At 43.1% G+C, this 16,040-nt stretch overlaps 1 protein-coding gene across 1 annotated transcript; it reads left to right on the forward strand.

The window, feature by feature from the left end:
• The first annotated feature begins 5,813 nt into the window (after nt 1-5,813).
• On the forward strand, nt 5,814-8,075 carry LOC143220058 (uncharacterized). Its single transcript, XM_076445804.1, has 5 exons — nt 5,814-6,372; nt 6,454-6,980; nt 7,545-7,633; nt 7,704-7,829; nt 7,887-8,075. Exons 1-5 carry the CDS (start codon nt 6,218-6,220, stop codon nt 8,073-8,075), a joined length of 1,086 nt encoding a protein of 361 aa, XP_076301919.1. The 5' UTR covers nt 5,814-6,217.
• The last annotated feature ends 7,965 nt before the right edge of the window (nt 8,076-16,040 follow it).

A 16,040-nucleotide genomic window follows, 5' to 3' on the forward strand; every position in this document is an offset into this window, starting at 1 on the left:
GGTGGCTTCGACCACTTCTCGCCAGTGGGACGGTGAACCTCGCAGAACAAATTCCAACTTTTCTTTATCACGTCGTCAACCGACGAATCGAAATACCCTTTGAGGATGATCGCGTATTCTTCGAACGCGTCCATCTCTGCTTCGGTTGGAGAACGAGATCCCGCGCGTGGTTCCACTCTGTGTTGGTGCAAGATTAGGTTGTACAGCTTAATTCTCATGTTTCGCTGGACCAGTGGTGATATTAAGAGCTTGCAATTCGTCGAATCCAAAAGCTTTCACTTGTGCATTACAGCAGTGCTCCCCAAAATTTTTATAGTCGCGAACCGGTCAACGTTTGATAATTTTACCGCGCCCCGTTGAGGGAGGGACGATAATTGTTATATTTTTTCGGAGGCTTCGGCCCCGTCTCAGCAGTGAGACGGAGAGCCTCGCAGAATAAATTCCAATTTTCCATTATCAGGTCGTTCTCCGACGAATCGAAATACCCTCCTTTGTGGATGGTTGCGTATTCCTCGAACGCGTCCATCTCTGCTTCGATTGGGGAACGATATCCTGCGCCGTTAATTGTTCATATTGTTGCGGTGGCTTCGACCACTTCTCGCCCGTGAGACGGAGAGCCTCGCAGAATAAATTCCTATTATACATCATCACGTCGTCCTCCAACGAATCGAAATACCCTTTATTGATGGCCGCGTATTCTTCGAACGCATCCATCTCTGCTTCGGTTGGAGAACGAAATCCTGCGCGGGTTCCACTCTGTGTTGGTGCAATATTGGATTGTACAGCTTAATTCTCGGGTTTCGCTAGACCTGCGGTGATAATACGAGCTTGCAATTCGTCGAATCCAAAAGCTTTCACTTGTGCTTTACAGCAGTGCTCCCCAAAATTTTTATAGTCACGAACCGGTCAACGTTTGATAATTTTACCGCGCCCCGTTGAGGGGGGGACGATAATTGTTATATTTTTGCGGAGGCTTCGGCCCCGTCCCAGCAGTGAGACGGAGAGCCTCGCAGAATAAATTCCAATTTTCCATTATCAGGTCGTTCTCCGACAAATAGAAATACCCTCCTTTGTGGATGGTTGCGTATTCCTCGAACGCGTCCATCTCTGCTTCGATTGGGGAATGATATCCTACGCGGTTTCCGGGTTGTGTTGGTGCAATATTGGGCTGCACAGCTTTATTCTCAGGTTTCGCTAGACCTGTGGTGAAAATGCGAGCGTGGAATTCTTCGAATCCAAAAGCTTTCACTTGTGCTTAACTAGCAGTGCTCCCCAAAATTTTTATAGTCGCGAACCGGTCAACGTTTGATAGTTTTACCGCGCCCCGTTGAGGGGGGGCCGATAATTGATTATATTTTTGCGGAGGCTTCGGCCCCATCTCAGCAGTGAGACGGAGAGCCTCGCAGAATAAATTCCAATTTTTCTTTATCAGGTCGTTCTCCGACGAATCGAAATACCCTCCTTTGTGGATGGTTGCGTATTCCTCGAACGCGTCCATCTCTGCTTCGATTGGAGAACGATATCCTGCGCGTGGTTCCACTCTGTGTTGGCGCAATATTGGGCTCCAAAGCTTAATTCTCAGGGTTCGCAAGACCTATGGTGATATTAAGAGCTTGCAATTCTTCGAATCCAAAAGCTTTCACTTGTGCTGAACAGCAGTGCTCCCCAACCATTTTATAGCCGCGGACCGGGCAACGTTTGATAATTTTACCTCGCCTCGATGAGGGGGGGCGTTAATTGTTTATATTGTTGCGGTGGCTTCGACCACTTCTCGCCAGTGGGACGGTGAGCCTCGCAGAACAAATTCCATCTTTTCTTTATCACGTCGTCAACCGACGAATCGAAATACCCTTTGAGGATGATCGCGTATTCTTCGAACGCGTCCATCTCTGCTTCGGTTGGAGAACGAGATCCCGCGCGTGGTTCCACTCTGTGTTAGTGCAAGATTGGGTTGTACAGCTTAATTCTCACGTTTCGCTGGACCAGTGGTGATAATAAGAGCTTGCAATTCGTCGAATCCAAAAGCTTTCACTTGTGCATTACAGCAGTGCTCCCCAAAATTTTTATAGTCGCGAACCGGTCAACGTTTGATAATTTCACCGCGCCCCGTTGAGGGGGGGACGATAATTGTTATATTTATGCGCAGGCTTCGGCCCCGTCCCAGCAGTGAGACGGAGAGCCTCGCAGAATAAATTCCAATTTTCCATTATCAGGTCGTTCTCCGACGAATCGAAATACCCTCCTTTGTGGATGGTTGCGTATTCCTCGAACGCGTCCATCTCTGCTTAGATTGGGGAACGATATCCTGCGCCGTTTCCGCTCTGTGTTGGTGCAATATTGGGCTGCTCAGCTTTATTCTCAGGTTTCGCTAGACCTGTGGTGAAAATGCGAGCGTGGAATTCTTCGAATCCAAAAGCTTTCACTTGTGCTTAACAGCAGTGCTCCCCAACCATTTTATAGCCGCGGACCGGGCAACGTTTGATAATTTTACCTCGCCTCGATGAGGGGGGGCGTTAATTGTTCATATTGTTGCGGTGGCTTCGACCACTTCTCGCCGGTGAGACGGAGAGCCTCGCAGAATAAATTCCTATTATACTTCATCACGTCGTCCTCCGACGAATCGAAATACCCTTTGTTGATGGCCGCGTATTCTTCGAACGCGTCCATCTCTGTTTCGGTTGGAGAACGAAATCCTGCGCGGTTTCCACTCTGTGTTGGTGCAATATTGGGCTGCACAGCTTTATTCTCAGGTTTTGCTAGACCTGTGGTGAAAATGCGAGCGTGGAATTCTTCGAATCCAAAAGGTTCCACTTGTGCTTAACAGCAGTGCTCCCCAACCATTTTATAGCCGCGGACCGGGCAACGTTTGATAATTTTACCTCGCCTCGATGAGGGGGGGCGTTAATTGTTCATATTGTTGCGGTGGCTTCGACCACTTCTCGCCGGTGAGACGGAGAGCCTCGCAGAATAAATTCCTATTATACTTCATCACGTCGTCAACCGACGAATCGAAATACCCTTTGAGGATGATCGCGTATTCTTCGAACGCGTCCATCTCTGCTTCGGTTGGAGAACGAGATCCCGCGCGTGGTTCCACTCTGTGTTAGTGCAAGATTGGGTTGTACAGCTTAATTCTCACGTTTCGCTGGACCAGTGGTGATAATAAGAGCTTGCAATTCGTCGAATCCAAAAGCTTTCACTTGTGCATTACAGCAGTGCTCCCCAAAATTTTTATAGTCGCGAACCGGTCAACGTTTGATAATTTCACCGCGCCCCGTTGAGGGGGGGACGATAATTGTTATATTTATGCGGAGGCTTCGGCCCCGTCCCAGCAGTGAGACGGAGAGCCTCGCAGAATAAATTCCAATTTTCCATTATCAGGTCGTTCTCCGACGAATCGAAATACCCTCCTTTGTGGATGGTTGCGTATTCCTCGAACGCGTCCATCTCTGCTTAGATTGGGGAACGATATCCTGCGCCGTTTCCGCTCTGTGTTGGTGCAATATTGGGCTGCTCAGCTTTATTCTCAGGTTTCGCTAGACCTGTGGTGAAAATGCGAGCGTGGAATTCTTCGAATCCAAAAGCTTTCACTTGTGCTTAACAGCAGTGCTCCCCAACCATTTTATAGCCGCGGACCGGGCAACGTTTGATAATTTTACCTCGCCTCGATGAGGGGGGGCGTTAATTGTTCATATTGTTGCGGTGGCTTCGACCACTTCTCGCCGGTGAGACGGAGAGCCTCGCAGAATAAATTCCTATTATACTTCATCACGTCGTCCTCCGACGAATCGAAATACCCTTTGTTGATGGCCGCGTATTCTTCGAACGCGTCCATCTCTGTTTCGGTTGGAGAACGAAATCCTGCGCGGTTTCCACTCTGTGTTGGTGCAATATTGGGCTGCACAGCTTTATTCTCAGGTTTTGCTAGACCTGTGGTGAAAATGCGAGCGTGGAATTCTTCGAATCCAAAAGGTTCCACTTGTGCTTAACAGCAGTGCTCCCCAACCATTTTATAGCCGCGGACCGGGCAACGTTTGATAATTTTACCTCGCCTCGATGAGGGGGGGCGTTAATTGTTCATATTGTTGCGGTGGCTTCGACCACTTCTCGCCGGTGAGACGGAGAGCCTCGCAGAATAAATTCCTATTATACTTCATCACGTCGTCTTCCGACGAATCGAAATACCCTTTGTTGATGGCCGCGTATTCTTCGAACGCGTCCATCTCTGCTTCGGTTGGAGAACGAAATCCTGCGCGGGTTCCACTCTGTATTGGTGCAATATTGGATTGTACAGCTTAATTCTCGGGTTTCGCTAGACCTGTGGTGATAATAAGAGCTTGCAATTCGTCGAATCCAAAACCTTTCACTTGTGCTTTACAGCAGTGCTCCCCAAAATTTTTATAGTCACGAACCGGTCAACGTTTGATAATTTCACCGCGCCCCGTTGAGGAGGGGGACGATAATTGTTTATATTTTTGCGAAGGCTTCGGCCCCGTCTCAGCAGTGAGACGGAGAGCCTCGCAGAATAAATTCCAATTTTTCTTTATCAGGTCGTTCTCTGACGAATCGAAATACCCTCCTTTGTGGATGGTTGCGTATTCCTCGAACGCGTCCATCTCTGCTTCGATTGGAGAACGATATCCTGCGCATGGTTCCACTCTGTGTTGGTGCAATATTGGGCTCCAAAGCTTAATTCTCAGGGTTCGCAAGACCTATGGTGATATTAAGAGCTTGCAATTCTTCGAATCCAAAAGCTTTCACTTGTGCTGAACAGCAGTGCTCCCCAACAATTTTATAGCCGCGGACCGGGCAACGTCTGATAATTTTACCTCGCCTCGATGAGGGGGGGCGTTAATTGTTTATATTGTTGCGGTGGCTTCGACCACTTCTCGCCAGTGGGACGGTGAGCCTCGCAGAACAAATTCCAACTTTTCTTTATCACGTCGTCAACCGACGAATCGAAATACCCTTTGAGGATAGTAGGATATATAGGGGGGTTCTAATTCACTTCCCAATTCAGGCGGTTCTGAGGAACTTTCCAATTCACGGGAGAGCGGTACCGCATTGCACAAGCATTACGTCATCTAGGCCAAGGACAAAGCTGTTAGGCACCGCCCCCTTCTTTCTGACGTCATCTAGGCCAAGGACAAAGCTGTTAGGCACCGCCCCCTTCTTTCTTACGTCATCTAGGCCAAGGACAGAGCTGCTGAGTCATCACTTAATGGTATTGCACAAGCATTACGTCATCTAGGCCAAGGACAAAGCTGTTAGGCACCGCCCCCTTCTTTCTGACGTCATCTAGGCCAAGGACAGAGCTGCTGAGTCATCACTTAAGGGGTGGTACCGCAGAGCGGTATTGCGCAAGCATATATTACATCATATTTTATTGCATCATATTTTTTCGCGGGGAGGGGGGGGGGGACAATCCCTATGAAAGATGATACTCCTTTGGTATTGCACAAGCATTACGTCATCTAGGCCAAGGACAAAGCTGTTAGGCACCGCCCCCTTCTTTCTGACGTCATCTAGGCCAAGGACAGAGCTGCTGAGTCATCACTTAATGGTATTGCACAAGCATTACGTCATCTAGGCCAAGGACAAAGCTGTTAGGCACCGCCCCCTTCTTTCTTACGTCATCTAGACATCACCCTTATCTCTAAGAGTAGCAATTAATAAATAGGACACGATGGAATGTGAATTGTAGTCTTTGCAAACGTTCCATCGTTGCAAACTTTTGCCGTGACAAAAAAAGTTATTTAATATTCATAGTTAAAAACGGTGCCACCGTTACATTGCAAAGTGCAATTATATTTTGAGAACTGGAGATTAGCAAATTAAAGTTGAAAGGAATATTTTTGTCGACAACTGTGCGGTAGCAAGATGATTGAAACGTGGAAAAAAATGTTGAGGTGTTTGACAAGCATGTCAATGCTGCTAAAAACTATGGACGAGTGTCACGAATGGCATCGCTCGTACATCGAGTCTCTGCAATGCTGCATCAATTACCTATCCAGTGCAAAGGATGAATTGTCGGGGAGCATGAAATCTAGTTTAACATCAAGAGTCATACCCCCTTCTTTCTTACGTCATCTAGGCCAAGGACAGAGCTGCTGAGTCATCACTTAATGGTATTGCACAAGCATTACGTCATCTAGGCCAAGGACAAAGCTGTTAGGCACCGCCCCTTTTCTAAGAAAATGTAAAAAGGTGGGGGCCAATGCATCCTATAAGAACATTGTATTCCAAGCGTTGCGCGTCAGATCGAGACAATCAACACGAAAAAAGCATGATGTATTACAACAATCATCCGCTCACTGAATGTGATCATTCAAGCATCGAGGAGTCACACAAAAAGAGGAGACTAAATAATATGTAAGTAGAAAGATGAAAAACTTGTGAAAAAAAAATTTTGAAAAACATTTAATTCTTTAAAAAAAAAAAAATCTGTTGCAGGAGTTTTGACAACAGCGACTCCATTTCACAATCATCGAGTAGTTTGCACAGAATCTTGAGTCGAAGATATTCCATAGCTGGCAATTATTTTAAATATCTCGAAATTGGTGTACACGTTGGCGATGATATTTGTGTGGAACTAACTATGGGGGATAACCGTGGTAACGAGATCACATTTTCCCGGGATGCATGGACAGAGTTGTTGCGCACGAAGGAGTGTATTTCCAATTTACTTTCTATGCAGAAACAGTGTAAAAAAATGAGTGATGATTTGACATTGCAAATAGTTAATCTCAATGGTATGAATCTAGTGAAATTGTCGAATCAGTTCACAGCTCTATACATCACGGAAAAAACTATGCGTAACTTATACAATCTCGAATTCTGCATACACAACATGTATTCATGGCTGATCGGCAATGTTCCTACGATTACCGATAAATTTATGAATTTTGTCATTGTGGTGAGGGATACCAACGCGAAGAATATCGTGAAAGCGATTATCGAGAGCGAATTTTTTGATCAAAGTTCATTGATTGATTGTGAACTGGTGGCTTCATGCACTAATATCATTGCAGTCGAGGCACAAAAAACGGATAGGTTAAAATATTAATGTTGTGTGAAAATTGTCTTTTGTAACAATACATTATTTTAAAAATAAAATTATTCAAGAATACCTCTTTTATATTTTTTTTTATTACAACATTACATACAATTCCTACAGAGAAATGAAGCAGAATTATCACAATATAATAAGTATAGTCGTTTTACAAAAATTAATTATCATAACTAAAAAATACAAGTAGAAAAAATATAATTAAAGTATATTCGTTTTAGATATCCACGAATTATGTGAGGCATCCATTCCCAGCCATTTCACATATACTTTATTTCCTTTTCTGCGTAATATTTTTTCAACTAAGTATATATCAGGATATTTTGCCGCACGTATCTCATGTTCATAAAATCCTCCGGCGATAGGTTTGTTCGTAGAGTCGACTAAGAGATATGTGACAGGATTCGTTCGTTTTACCGCGATAATCTTGAATATTTCAGTTGACCAGTTTGGCGTGTATCCTTTGTTGAATAAGGTTTTAAACTTGCTGACACGCACACGATCATCGACCTTGAATTTGGCAGGACCAGCAATCTTCACGTTGCTGTACACGGTGGACAGAAGGTGTCCAGCATTTTTACGGCTCACGTCGACAGGTCGCATGCGGATTGTACGATGTTTTCGATTATTGTAGCCCTCAGTCAACGTGGGAAGCGCATCGATCCAGCGATATTTTCCACTCAATGAGAAAAATTTCCACATGCTATTCTTCAGCGTGCGATTGAAACGTTCCACGACGGAAGCTTTCATAGTGCTAAATGTAGAATAATGATGTATGTTACGACTCTTTAGATAATCTTGAAACGTTGTATTGTAGAATTCTTTCCCCATGTCGGTCTGCAAGTTATTCGGGACTCTACCATCTTTCTTCAACGCTGACGCGAAAGCTTTGCACACGTCGCTCGCATTTTTACTCTTCAAAGGAACCGTCCATGCATATTTGCTAAATACATCGATTATCGTGAGAATATATCGATGCCCTCCATTGTCTCGTGCATATTTTTGAACTTCAACGATATCGGCTTGCCAAAGATCATCGAATCCTCGCACGATTACACGTCTACGCGGGTAAAAACGTCTCGCCGGAGCATGCAGTTCTTCCACCACGTTTTCTTTACTCATCATCGTTCTTGTAGCGCTCTCTCATTAACCGATTATTCACTTTTCAATCCAACTATTGAAGCGATGACTGATTCAGCTATCCAACTCGTTGAAAGCTACGCGTATCGTCTCTTGCTGTCGCTACTCAACTCGCTTTTCAATAGAGTCTTTACCTCATATATACTTTTCTTAAAATCTTCAGTTATATTTCCATCCCCTCATTTTTTCTCTCAAGGTTGATGATTTTTATGATAACTTGATGACTCGATAAATGCTACTTAATATTGATAATACAGGTACAGGTACAGACAGGTACAGATACAGCTACAGACAGGTACAGACAGGTACAGACAGGTACAGGAACAACTACAGACAGGTATAGGAACAGCTACAGACACAGGTACAGCTACAGACAGGTACATGAACAGCTACAGACAGGTATAGGAACAGCTACAGACAGGTATAGACAGGTACATGAACAGCTACAGACAGGGATGGACAGGTACATGAACAGCTACAGACAGGTACGTGAACAGCTACAGACAGGTACATGAACAGCTACAGACAGGTACATGAACAGCTACAGACAGGTACAGGAACAGCTACAGACAGGTATGGACAGGTACAGACAGGTACAGGAACAACTACAGACAGGTACAGGAACAGCTACAGACAGGTACAGGAACAGGTACAGATACATCTTGTACAGTATGTTCATGTATGATGATTGCTATCCATGGATTCCCCTCAAGGACCGTCGACACGTTTCTTGTCAATATTTCAAACTCGTCTTCTTTTTACTTTCTCCTTCAAGGTCTCGTTGATATCAGTTGATTTCATATTTTCATTTACATCATATCGAATGCCTTGTATCGTAGCCAGTATTTCAGACTTTATCGTTTCTTTAATGGTTTTCAGGTCTTTGATCAGTTTTTCATTCTGTTCAGCTAATATTTCAGACTTTATCGTCTCTTTAGCGGTTTTCAGTTCTTTGACCAGTTTCTTCACAATCTCGGACTCAAGCTTCACGTTAAGCGTGTCCACGTATACTTTGGTTGCAACATGATCGTTTGCTTCAGGATTCGCCACGCGTCCGATCCTCATACCTTTCGCATTATATAATTTAGCGTCATCATTTAAACATATAGCATTATCATGCACATAACTTTTAAAAACGCCGGGATAGAAAATCGAAGAAACATTTGACTCGGGTTTGTTCGCTTCGCGAAACACCATACCAAATTTGTCGATAGACATTGTTTCAAGCTAATCTTTTTCTTCACTTATCGTCAACTCATACAACTGTTTGACCTGCTCTTCAATCCACAGTATTCGTTGAAATATCTCATCCAGTTTTATCCATAGACTTTGAAATCTCAAGTTCCAGCTTTCACCGTTGTCCTCCCCCGAGGATATTGTTTGATTCGTTTTACAACAATTAAGACGAATGAGCATTCTATCGAGCTGTACCAATTGACATTTCATTCATCACTAACTCAATGAATGCACGCGCTTTAATTTATAATTATATCGGCTTCACGAAGTTCTTCAATTATTGACATTATTTCATTGTTATGGTTGGAATGTCCGGCATTCTTCGAAGCGGTTAACAATTTCACACGATCGACGAGTTCGTTTGGATCATCCCAATGCACGTAATCAATCGGATTGTTAGTCACACGCATAGAAGTTGGAAGTTGTATCCCCTTCCCACCACGTGACGAAAACATCGGTCCTATAATTTTCTTATACTTATAACCTTTGTTTCCCTTTAGCTGATTCCCACGTCGATGCGCTTGCGTGAGAATGAGAATTCTTTTGTACACATTCTTATCATCCTCGGTGTACAACTGCTTGTCGGGTACTCTGTTGAATATTAATTCATAAAGACCATGAGTCCCCTCATACCTTACTCCGTTAATGATGATATCGTCATTGCTGTTCACTTCAAACGCTGAATTTCCCAACATCAGTTTATTGTCCTGGAAATATACCCCGAACACGTTGTCGGAATTTTTCATTGATCCGGTAAAAAATTTTTCTAAATATTCACGCGCCAAAGGTCCGAAATTCTCGGTTAGATGTTGATTTTCCTCTCGATGAGTTTCTGGATTTTCAAAAATATTACGCATCGAAGATTCCAAAGATACCGTGCTCGGTGATTCGAAAGTATCCTGTTGCGACATCGTTGACTCGATCTCGTCGTCAGCGAGTGTTACTTCAACATTCTTTTTCTTCTTTATTCTTCTTCTTTTTTTCATAGAGGATGATGGTGTCATTCCCCTAATATCCGAGAATCTTCTTTTTTTTGTATGGGGGGACGGTGGTGGTGTTTCCTTAATATCCGAGAACGTGGTGTCACTATCCGGTTCAACAGTAGATGTATTTTGAACTAGCTGTTTCAACGGTTCAACGATTGGCTGTAAAGTCGTTCGCAAATTCGTCTCGGCCATCATTTTCCCAACTTTCAACGCTAAATACTTTTTACGTATGGTATCACTGGTCTTCGCTATTTCATTCACGATCGAAGCTCGCAGCTTTTCATTCTTTTCCTTTTGAGCTGACATATTGGAAGCGCAAGAGAGATTTACAGCCCACGATACAGCACCAACCACCCTTACCGAGCAACTGTACTCGTTACAGTATGACAAACTCGTTAAATCCACGTCTGTAACGACCGCGATTTGTAGGACTGTCTTTATCGATTACGAGAAATCCATACTTCTTTCGCCAACAATTTACACATAACGCGCTAAACGTTTCAAACGACATATCGGTATTTACATGATCCTGATAAATGTGACGCAAGTTCATGGTATCCTGTTTGAACAAAACCAGTAGATTGGCATTGTCACGAATTAAATGTTTAGGTATTCTCGCATACGACTGACCCAAGTAGAAGCAATCGACGTGTGAATGTCTACCCATCGCAAAATACTCTCTCATGATATCCTGCTCGTCACACGCCACATCGTCGAAGATAAATATCGAATCGGGCCGTACCTCTGCAGGGGGTATTACGTCAGCGTTGTCTGTGAACGCGAAGTAGCCTACATCCTTCCCCACGGATGAGAACAGTTTGCTCAAGTATTGATATTTTGGCTGATTCAGCGATTTTGAGTATACATAAACGTTTGCAAATCGTAGTCCGTTCGCACTCTCCAGCAGGCTGATCATAACGTTTGTTTTACCGCATCCTGACGGACCGCTTATGACACATCGTACATTGCCTGGTAACAATGATCCATGTTTTCGCATCGTCTCGTCACAATCGTCGAACGCGCGACACGTTGGAACACGAATATCCAAAGATTGCCTTACAAAATGCATGATTTGATTGATTCGATGAGGGAGGGGAGGTAGTATTTATATGAGAGCTCGAACACCGTAGGTATCAGTCACTCCCCTCCCCCGAACGTGTTCTTTTTAAAAGAGATAGTAGGTAAAATAGCTTATGAATCATCATTCACTCGGTTCGCATACGGGCAAGGGGTTTTTAAACAGAGCTATAAACGCGCTACCGTTTGAATTGCATATACCTGGATATCAATTCTGCGGTCCTGGTACGAAACTGACTGCGCGATTAGCTCGTGGGGATCGAGGAATCAATCCGTTGGATACAGCCTGTCGAGAGCACGATATAGCGTATTCGCGATACAAAGATCTTGAAAATCGTCACAAGGCCGATCACGTTTTGGCTGATCGAGCACTGCATCGGATAACGTCCGGAGACGCAACTTTGGGAGAGAAGGTGTCCGCGACTGCAGTGTTGGCAGCCATGAAAGCTAAAACGAAATTGGGCATGGGTTTGATAAAGAAAAAAGGTGAAAAGAAAAAAAAAACAACTAAACGAATTCTCCCGATCGCCAAACGTGGTGGTTTTCTACCGTTGCTGTTACCCGCTTTGTCGGCTATAGGCGCATTGACGGGTGGTGCCGCGGGGGTAGTCAAAGCTATAAACGCTGCAAAAGCTGCTAAGAAACAATTACAAGAAGCGGAGCGACACAATCGAGCCATGGAGGGTCGTGGGATACATCTCGCACCGTATAAGCATGGAAAAGGTTTGAAGGAAAAAAAAAAACAACGAAGAAGGACAACACGACGACAGATATCGAATTGATGGTCATGTGTAAAGGATTACCGTATTTTCGTGGAGTTTTTATGCGTGACGATTTACCGCTGCGTGCGTGGGTAAACGAGCGAGGTATAGTCAATCTAGATAATAGTCGTGGACCGGGAACGCACTGGGTCGCCTATATAAAACACGGCTCGCGTGTCAAATACTTTGATAGTTTTGGAAATCTTCAACCGCCGATTGAGTTGATTCACTATTTCGGCGCGAACGTGGCGATCTTATATAACCACGAACGTTTTCAAAACTACGACGAAAGCGTGTGTGGTCAATTGTGTGCGAAATTTCTCCGAGAATAAAAGACCCTGGAAAGAGTCTCTCTACACGATGTATGCGAAAAAGTCATTTACGTTTACATTGTCGGGAAGAAGCAGCATACTATCATCAAAGTACTTTCCCCCCATAGATCTGAGCAATGGCGAATATGAGCTGGGATTGCTCGATTTGCAAACTTATTATACGATACCGAACATCAGCGCCAACATTGGAAACAATAGATTCTACTTCGGTGAAAAAGATGAGGAGATCATCATCCCCGACGGTTCATACGAATTGGATGCAATCAACGCGTACTTGAGGCGTGAAATATGCGTGCGATATCCTCCAAAAAATGTCGATGAGACTGCCGCCTCAGAATATCCGCTGGTCTTACGGGCGAACAACAACACCATGAAAAGTGAAATTAAAAGCAACTATCAAATAAACTTTGCAAAGCCTGGCAACGTGGGATCCATCCTAGGATTTTCCATAGATCATGTTTTACCACCAAACGTGTGGCATACATCGAACACACCAGTGAATATCATCAGCGTGAATATCGTACGAGTGGAATGTAACATAACCACCGGATCGTACGACAATGGTAAACTCGTTCACACGATACATGAGTTCGCGCCTCAGGTACCACCAGGATATAAATTGTCGGAAACGCCTGCGCGAGTCATTTACCTTCCAATCGTTGCACGAGTAATTGACGATTTAACCATTCGCATAGTTGATCAATCCGGACGTTTGATTGATTTTCGAGGTGAAGAAATCACGGTGCGACTACACGCGCGACGAAGCAATGCTAATTCATAATACGGTATTCCATACATTGAACAACAGCATCGGTAACAACAGCAAGAAACTAACCGCAGAAAAAAGGTTGACGATTCGTAAGAAATTAACTGTGAAAAACGCAAAGTATCTACAATCTTTGGGCTTTATTGTTAAAAAGTGAAAGATCATGTTTGATGACATTTTGAACATCTCCGAAGCGCCAATCTTCGACAATCGCATAACGAAGATTGAGCTGCACACATACAATCCGTATGCTAACACAACGTTTGAAAACAGCGATGAGATAAGGATACCCATTCAACAACAAGACCTATACACGCTCCCATGTAAAAGCTTCCTATACGTTGAGGGAAAACTTAGTTTACCAGGAAAACTCGAATTACCGGTTGAAGGAGAATCCCACATCGATACGGTAACTCTCGAGAACAATACTGTTGCGTTTATGTTTGAGGAAATACGCTATGAATTGAATGGAGTGGAAATTGATCGGTCCAGAAATCCTGGCGCGACGACAACTTTGAAGAATTATGTGAGTCTGTCTAGAACGAGAAGCAGCGCATTGTCCAACGCTGGTTGGCTGTATGGTGATGATGGACAGAAGCAGACTGCAACGGCCACGGCTGCAATATATTTCAACTTTTGCGTACCTATGAGTGTTTTATTAGGCTTCTGCGAAGACTACAAACGCATCGTGATAAATGCTCGGCACGAATTAATTTTGATTCGCTCGCGTACCGACGCGAATGCGTTGTACAGTCCTTCCAACAACGCGAAACCTATTCTGAATCTATACAAAATTCAATGGCGAATGCCTCACGTCACATTGGATGAAGTACATAAGCTGTCCATGCTACAGATTTTAGACAGCGACAGACCAATCGACATGACCTTTCGATCGTGGGATCTGTACGAATATCCTCTACTACACACAACTACGAAGCATACATGGGCGATAAAAACGGCTCTACAAATGGAAAAACCGCGATACGTGATATTCGCTTTGCAAACCAATCGAAAGAACAACTTAATGAAAACGGCTACACGATTCGATCATTGTGCATTGACAAATATTCGACTTTACTTGAACTCGGAAACCTATCCATACGATGATCTAAATATCGATTTCGAGAAAGGTAAATACGCGTTGCTCTATGACATGTATGCAAAATTCCAAGAATCATACTATGGAAACGGTGAAGCGCTACTCGATGTCACGGATTTCTTGCAATACGGTCCACTCGTCGTTCTCGATTGTTCTCGACAAAACGAAGTGTTAAAAAATGCTACGGTTGACGTGCGAATTGAATTTGAATGTCGAACCGACGTCCCCCCATCGACAACAGCCTACTGCTTAATAATACATGACCGTATCATGGAATACAATCCACTAACGAACATTGTTCAAAAAATTACTTAAAAAACGCTTGTACAAAAAATATATATACTTTATCAAATAAAAAATTATGTGAATGATTTTTTATTTAAAAACAATCCTCATCCTTGCAATAGCGCTGTACCACCCCTCGAGAGAGTTTCTACTCCACTTTTTCAGAGTGGTATAGAGTTTCCCCCTTATCTTTTTACCGCATGTAGGATTGTACCCTCGAACGTGCTTCATGATTCTTATTCATATCATTGCAAGAGGTGCGTTTCATAATCTGTAACAGCATTATTTCGCTGCTGATGCTGAGTTGTCAAGCTGGGGAAACATCTGAACACAATCCTACATCACCGAGAGAATTTCTATTTCACTTTTTTTTTCAGAGTGGTATAGAGTTTCCCCCTTATCTTTTTGCCGCATGTGGAATTGTGCCCCAGATGTTTTACGGTTCTTATCCATATCATTGTAAGAGGAGCGTTTTATAATCTGTAACAGCATCCTTTCGCGGTTGATGTTGACTTGTAAAGTCTGAGGAATTTTGTCTTTCCTCTATGAGACTTTTCTAATCTAGCAAGCTGTAGTAGTGGCGTTCTTTAACGGTTTGGAGTTACCAGGCCAAAACATCTGGTCACATCAGTTCTCTCGATTAGCACTGATTGAATTTCGCGAGTTCAGATTTCATTATCTACTGCAACGAAACGTCTTTTCTAATCTCACGAGATTTCATTGCATCTTTTCCGGAGGGGGTACTTGTATAAAACAATGGGTGTTGGCAATGTCCAAGCACATTTCAAGATGTTATACCTAATTATTGAGGCTGAAGTTTCCCTCAGTGGGTATTTGGAGTTGATGGTAAGTATAAAGAAATAAATAATATTTTATTAAAGATATTTTAATTAATAAATATTATTACAGATTTTCAACACGGAGGAGGAGCGAACAGCGTTCATCAGGGGATGGCAGTATGCCGTGAGGCATAGTGCTGATGAATGGGACGCGTTTGCCACAATTGATATTCCATTAGATATGGTGCGTAAGTTACCAATTTTTATATTTATTAATAATTAACACTTAAAAATAATTTTTATATTTATTAATAAAAAAAAAATGATTAATATTAAAAAACTTTTTTTCTTTTCAGGACATCAATGAGCAATAATTTGTATCATAAAAAAAGGAATCCCTCAACCCAGTCAATATTTTGAAGTAATGTTTTAAAAATTTCAAAAATGTAAAAAATTTTTTATAATAAAAATCATTTTTTTTAATTATGAGTTATTTAAAAACAATCCCTC

Source organism: Lasioglossum baleicum, unplaced genomic scaffold (assembly GCF_051020765.1).
Source record: "Lasioglossum baleicum unplaced genomic scaffold, iyLasBale1 scaffold0151, whole genome shotgun sequence".
Taxonomy (NCBI): Eukaryota; Metazoa; Arthropoda; class Insecta; order Hymenoptera; family Halictidae; genus Lasioglossum; species Lasioglossum baleicum.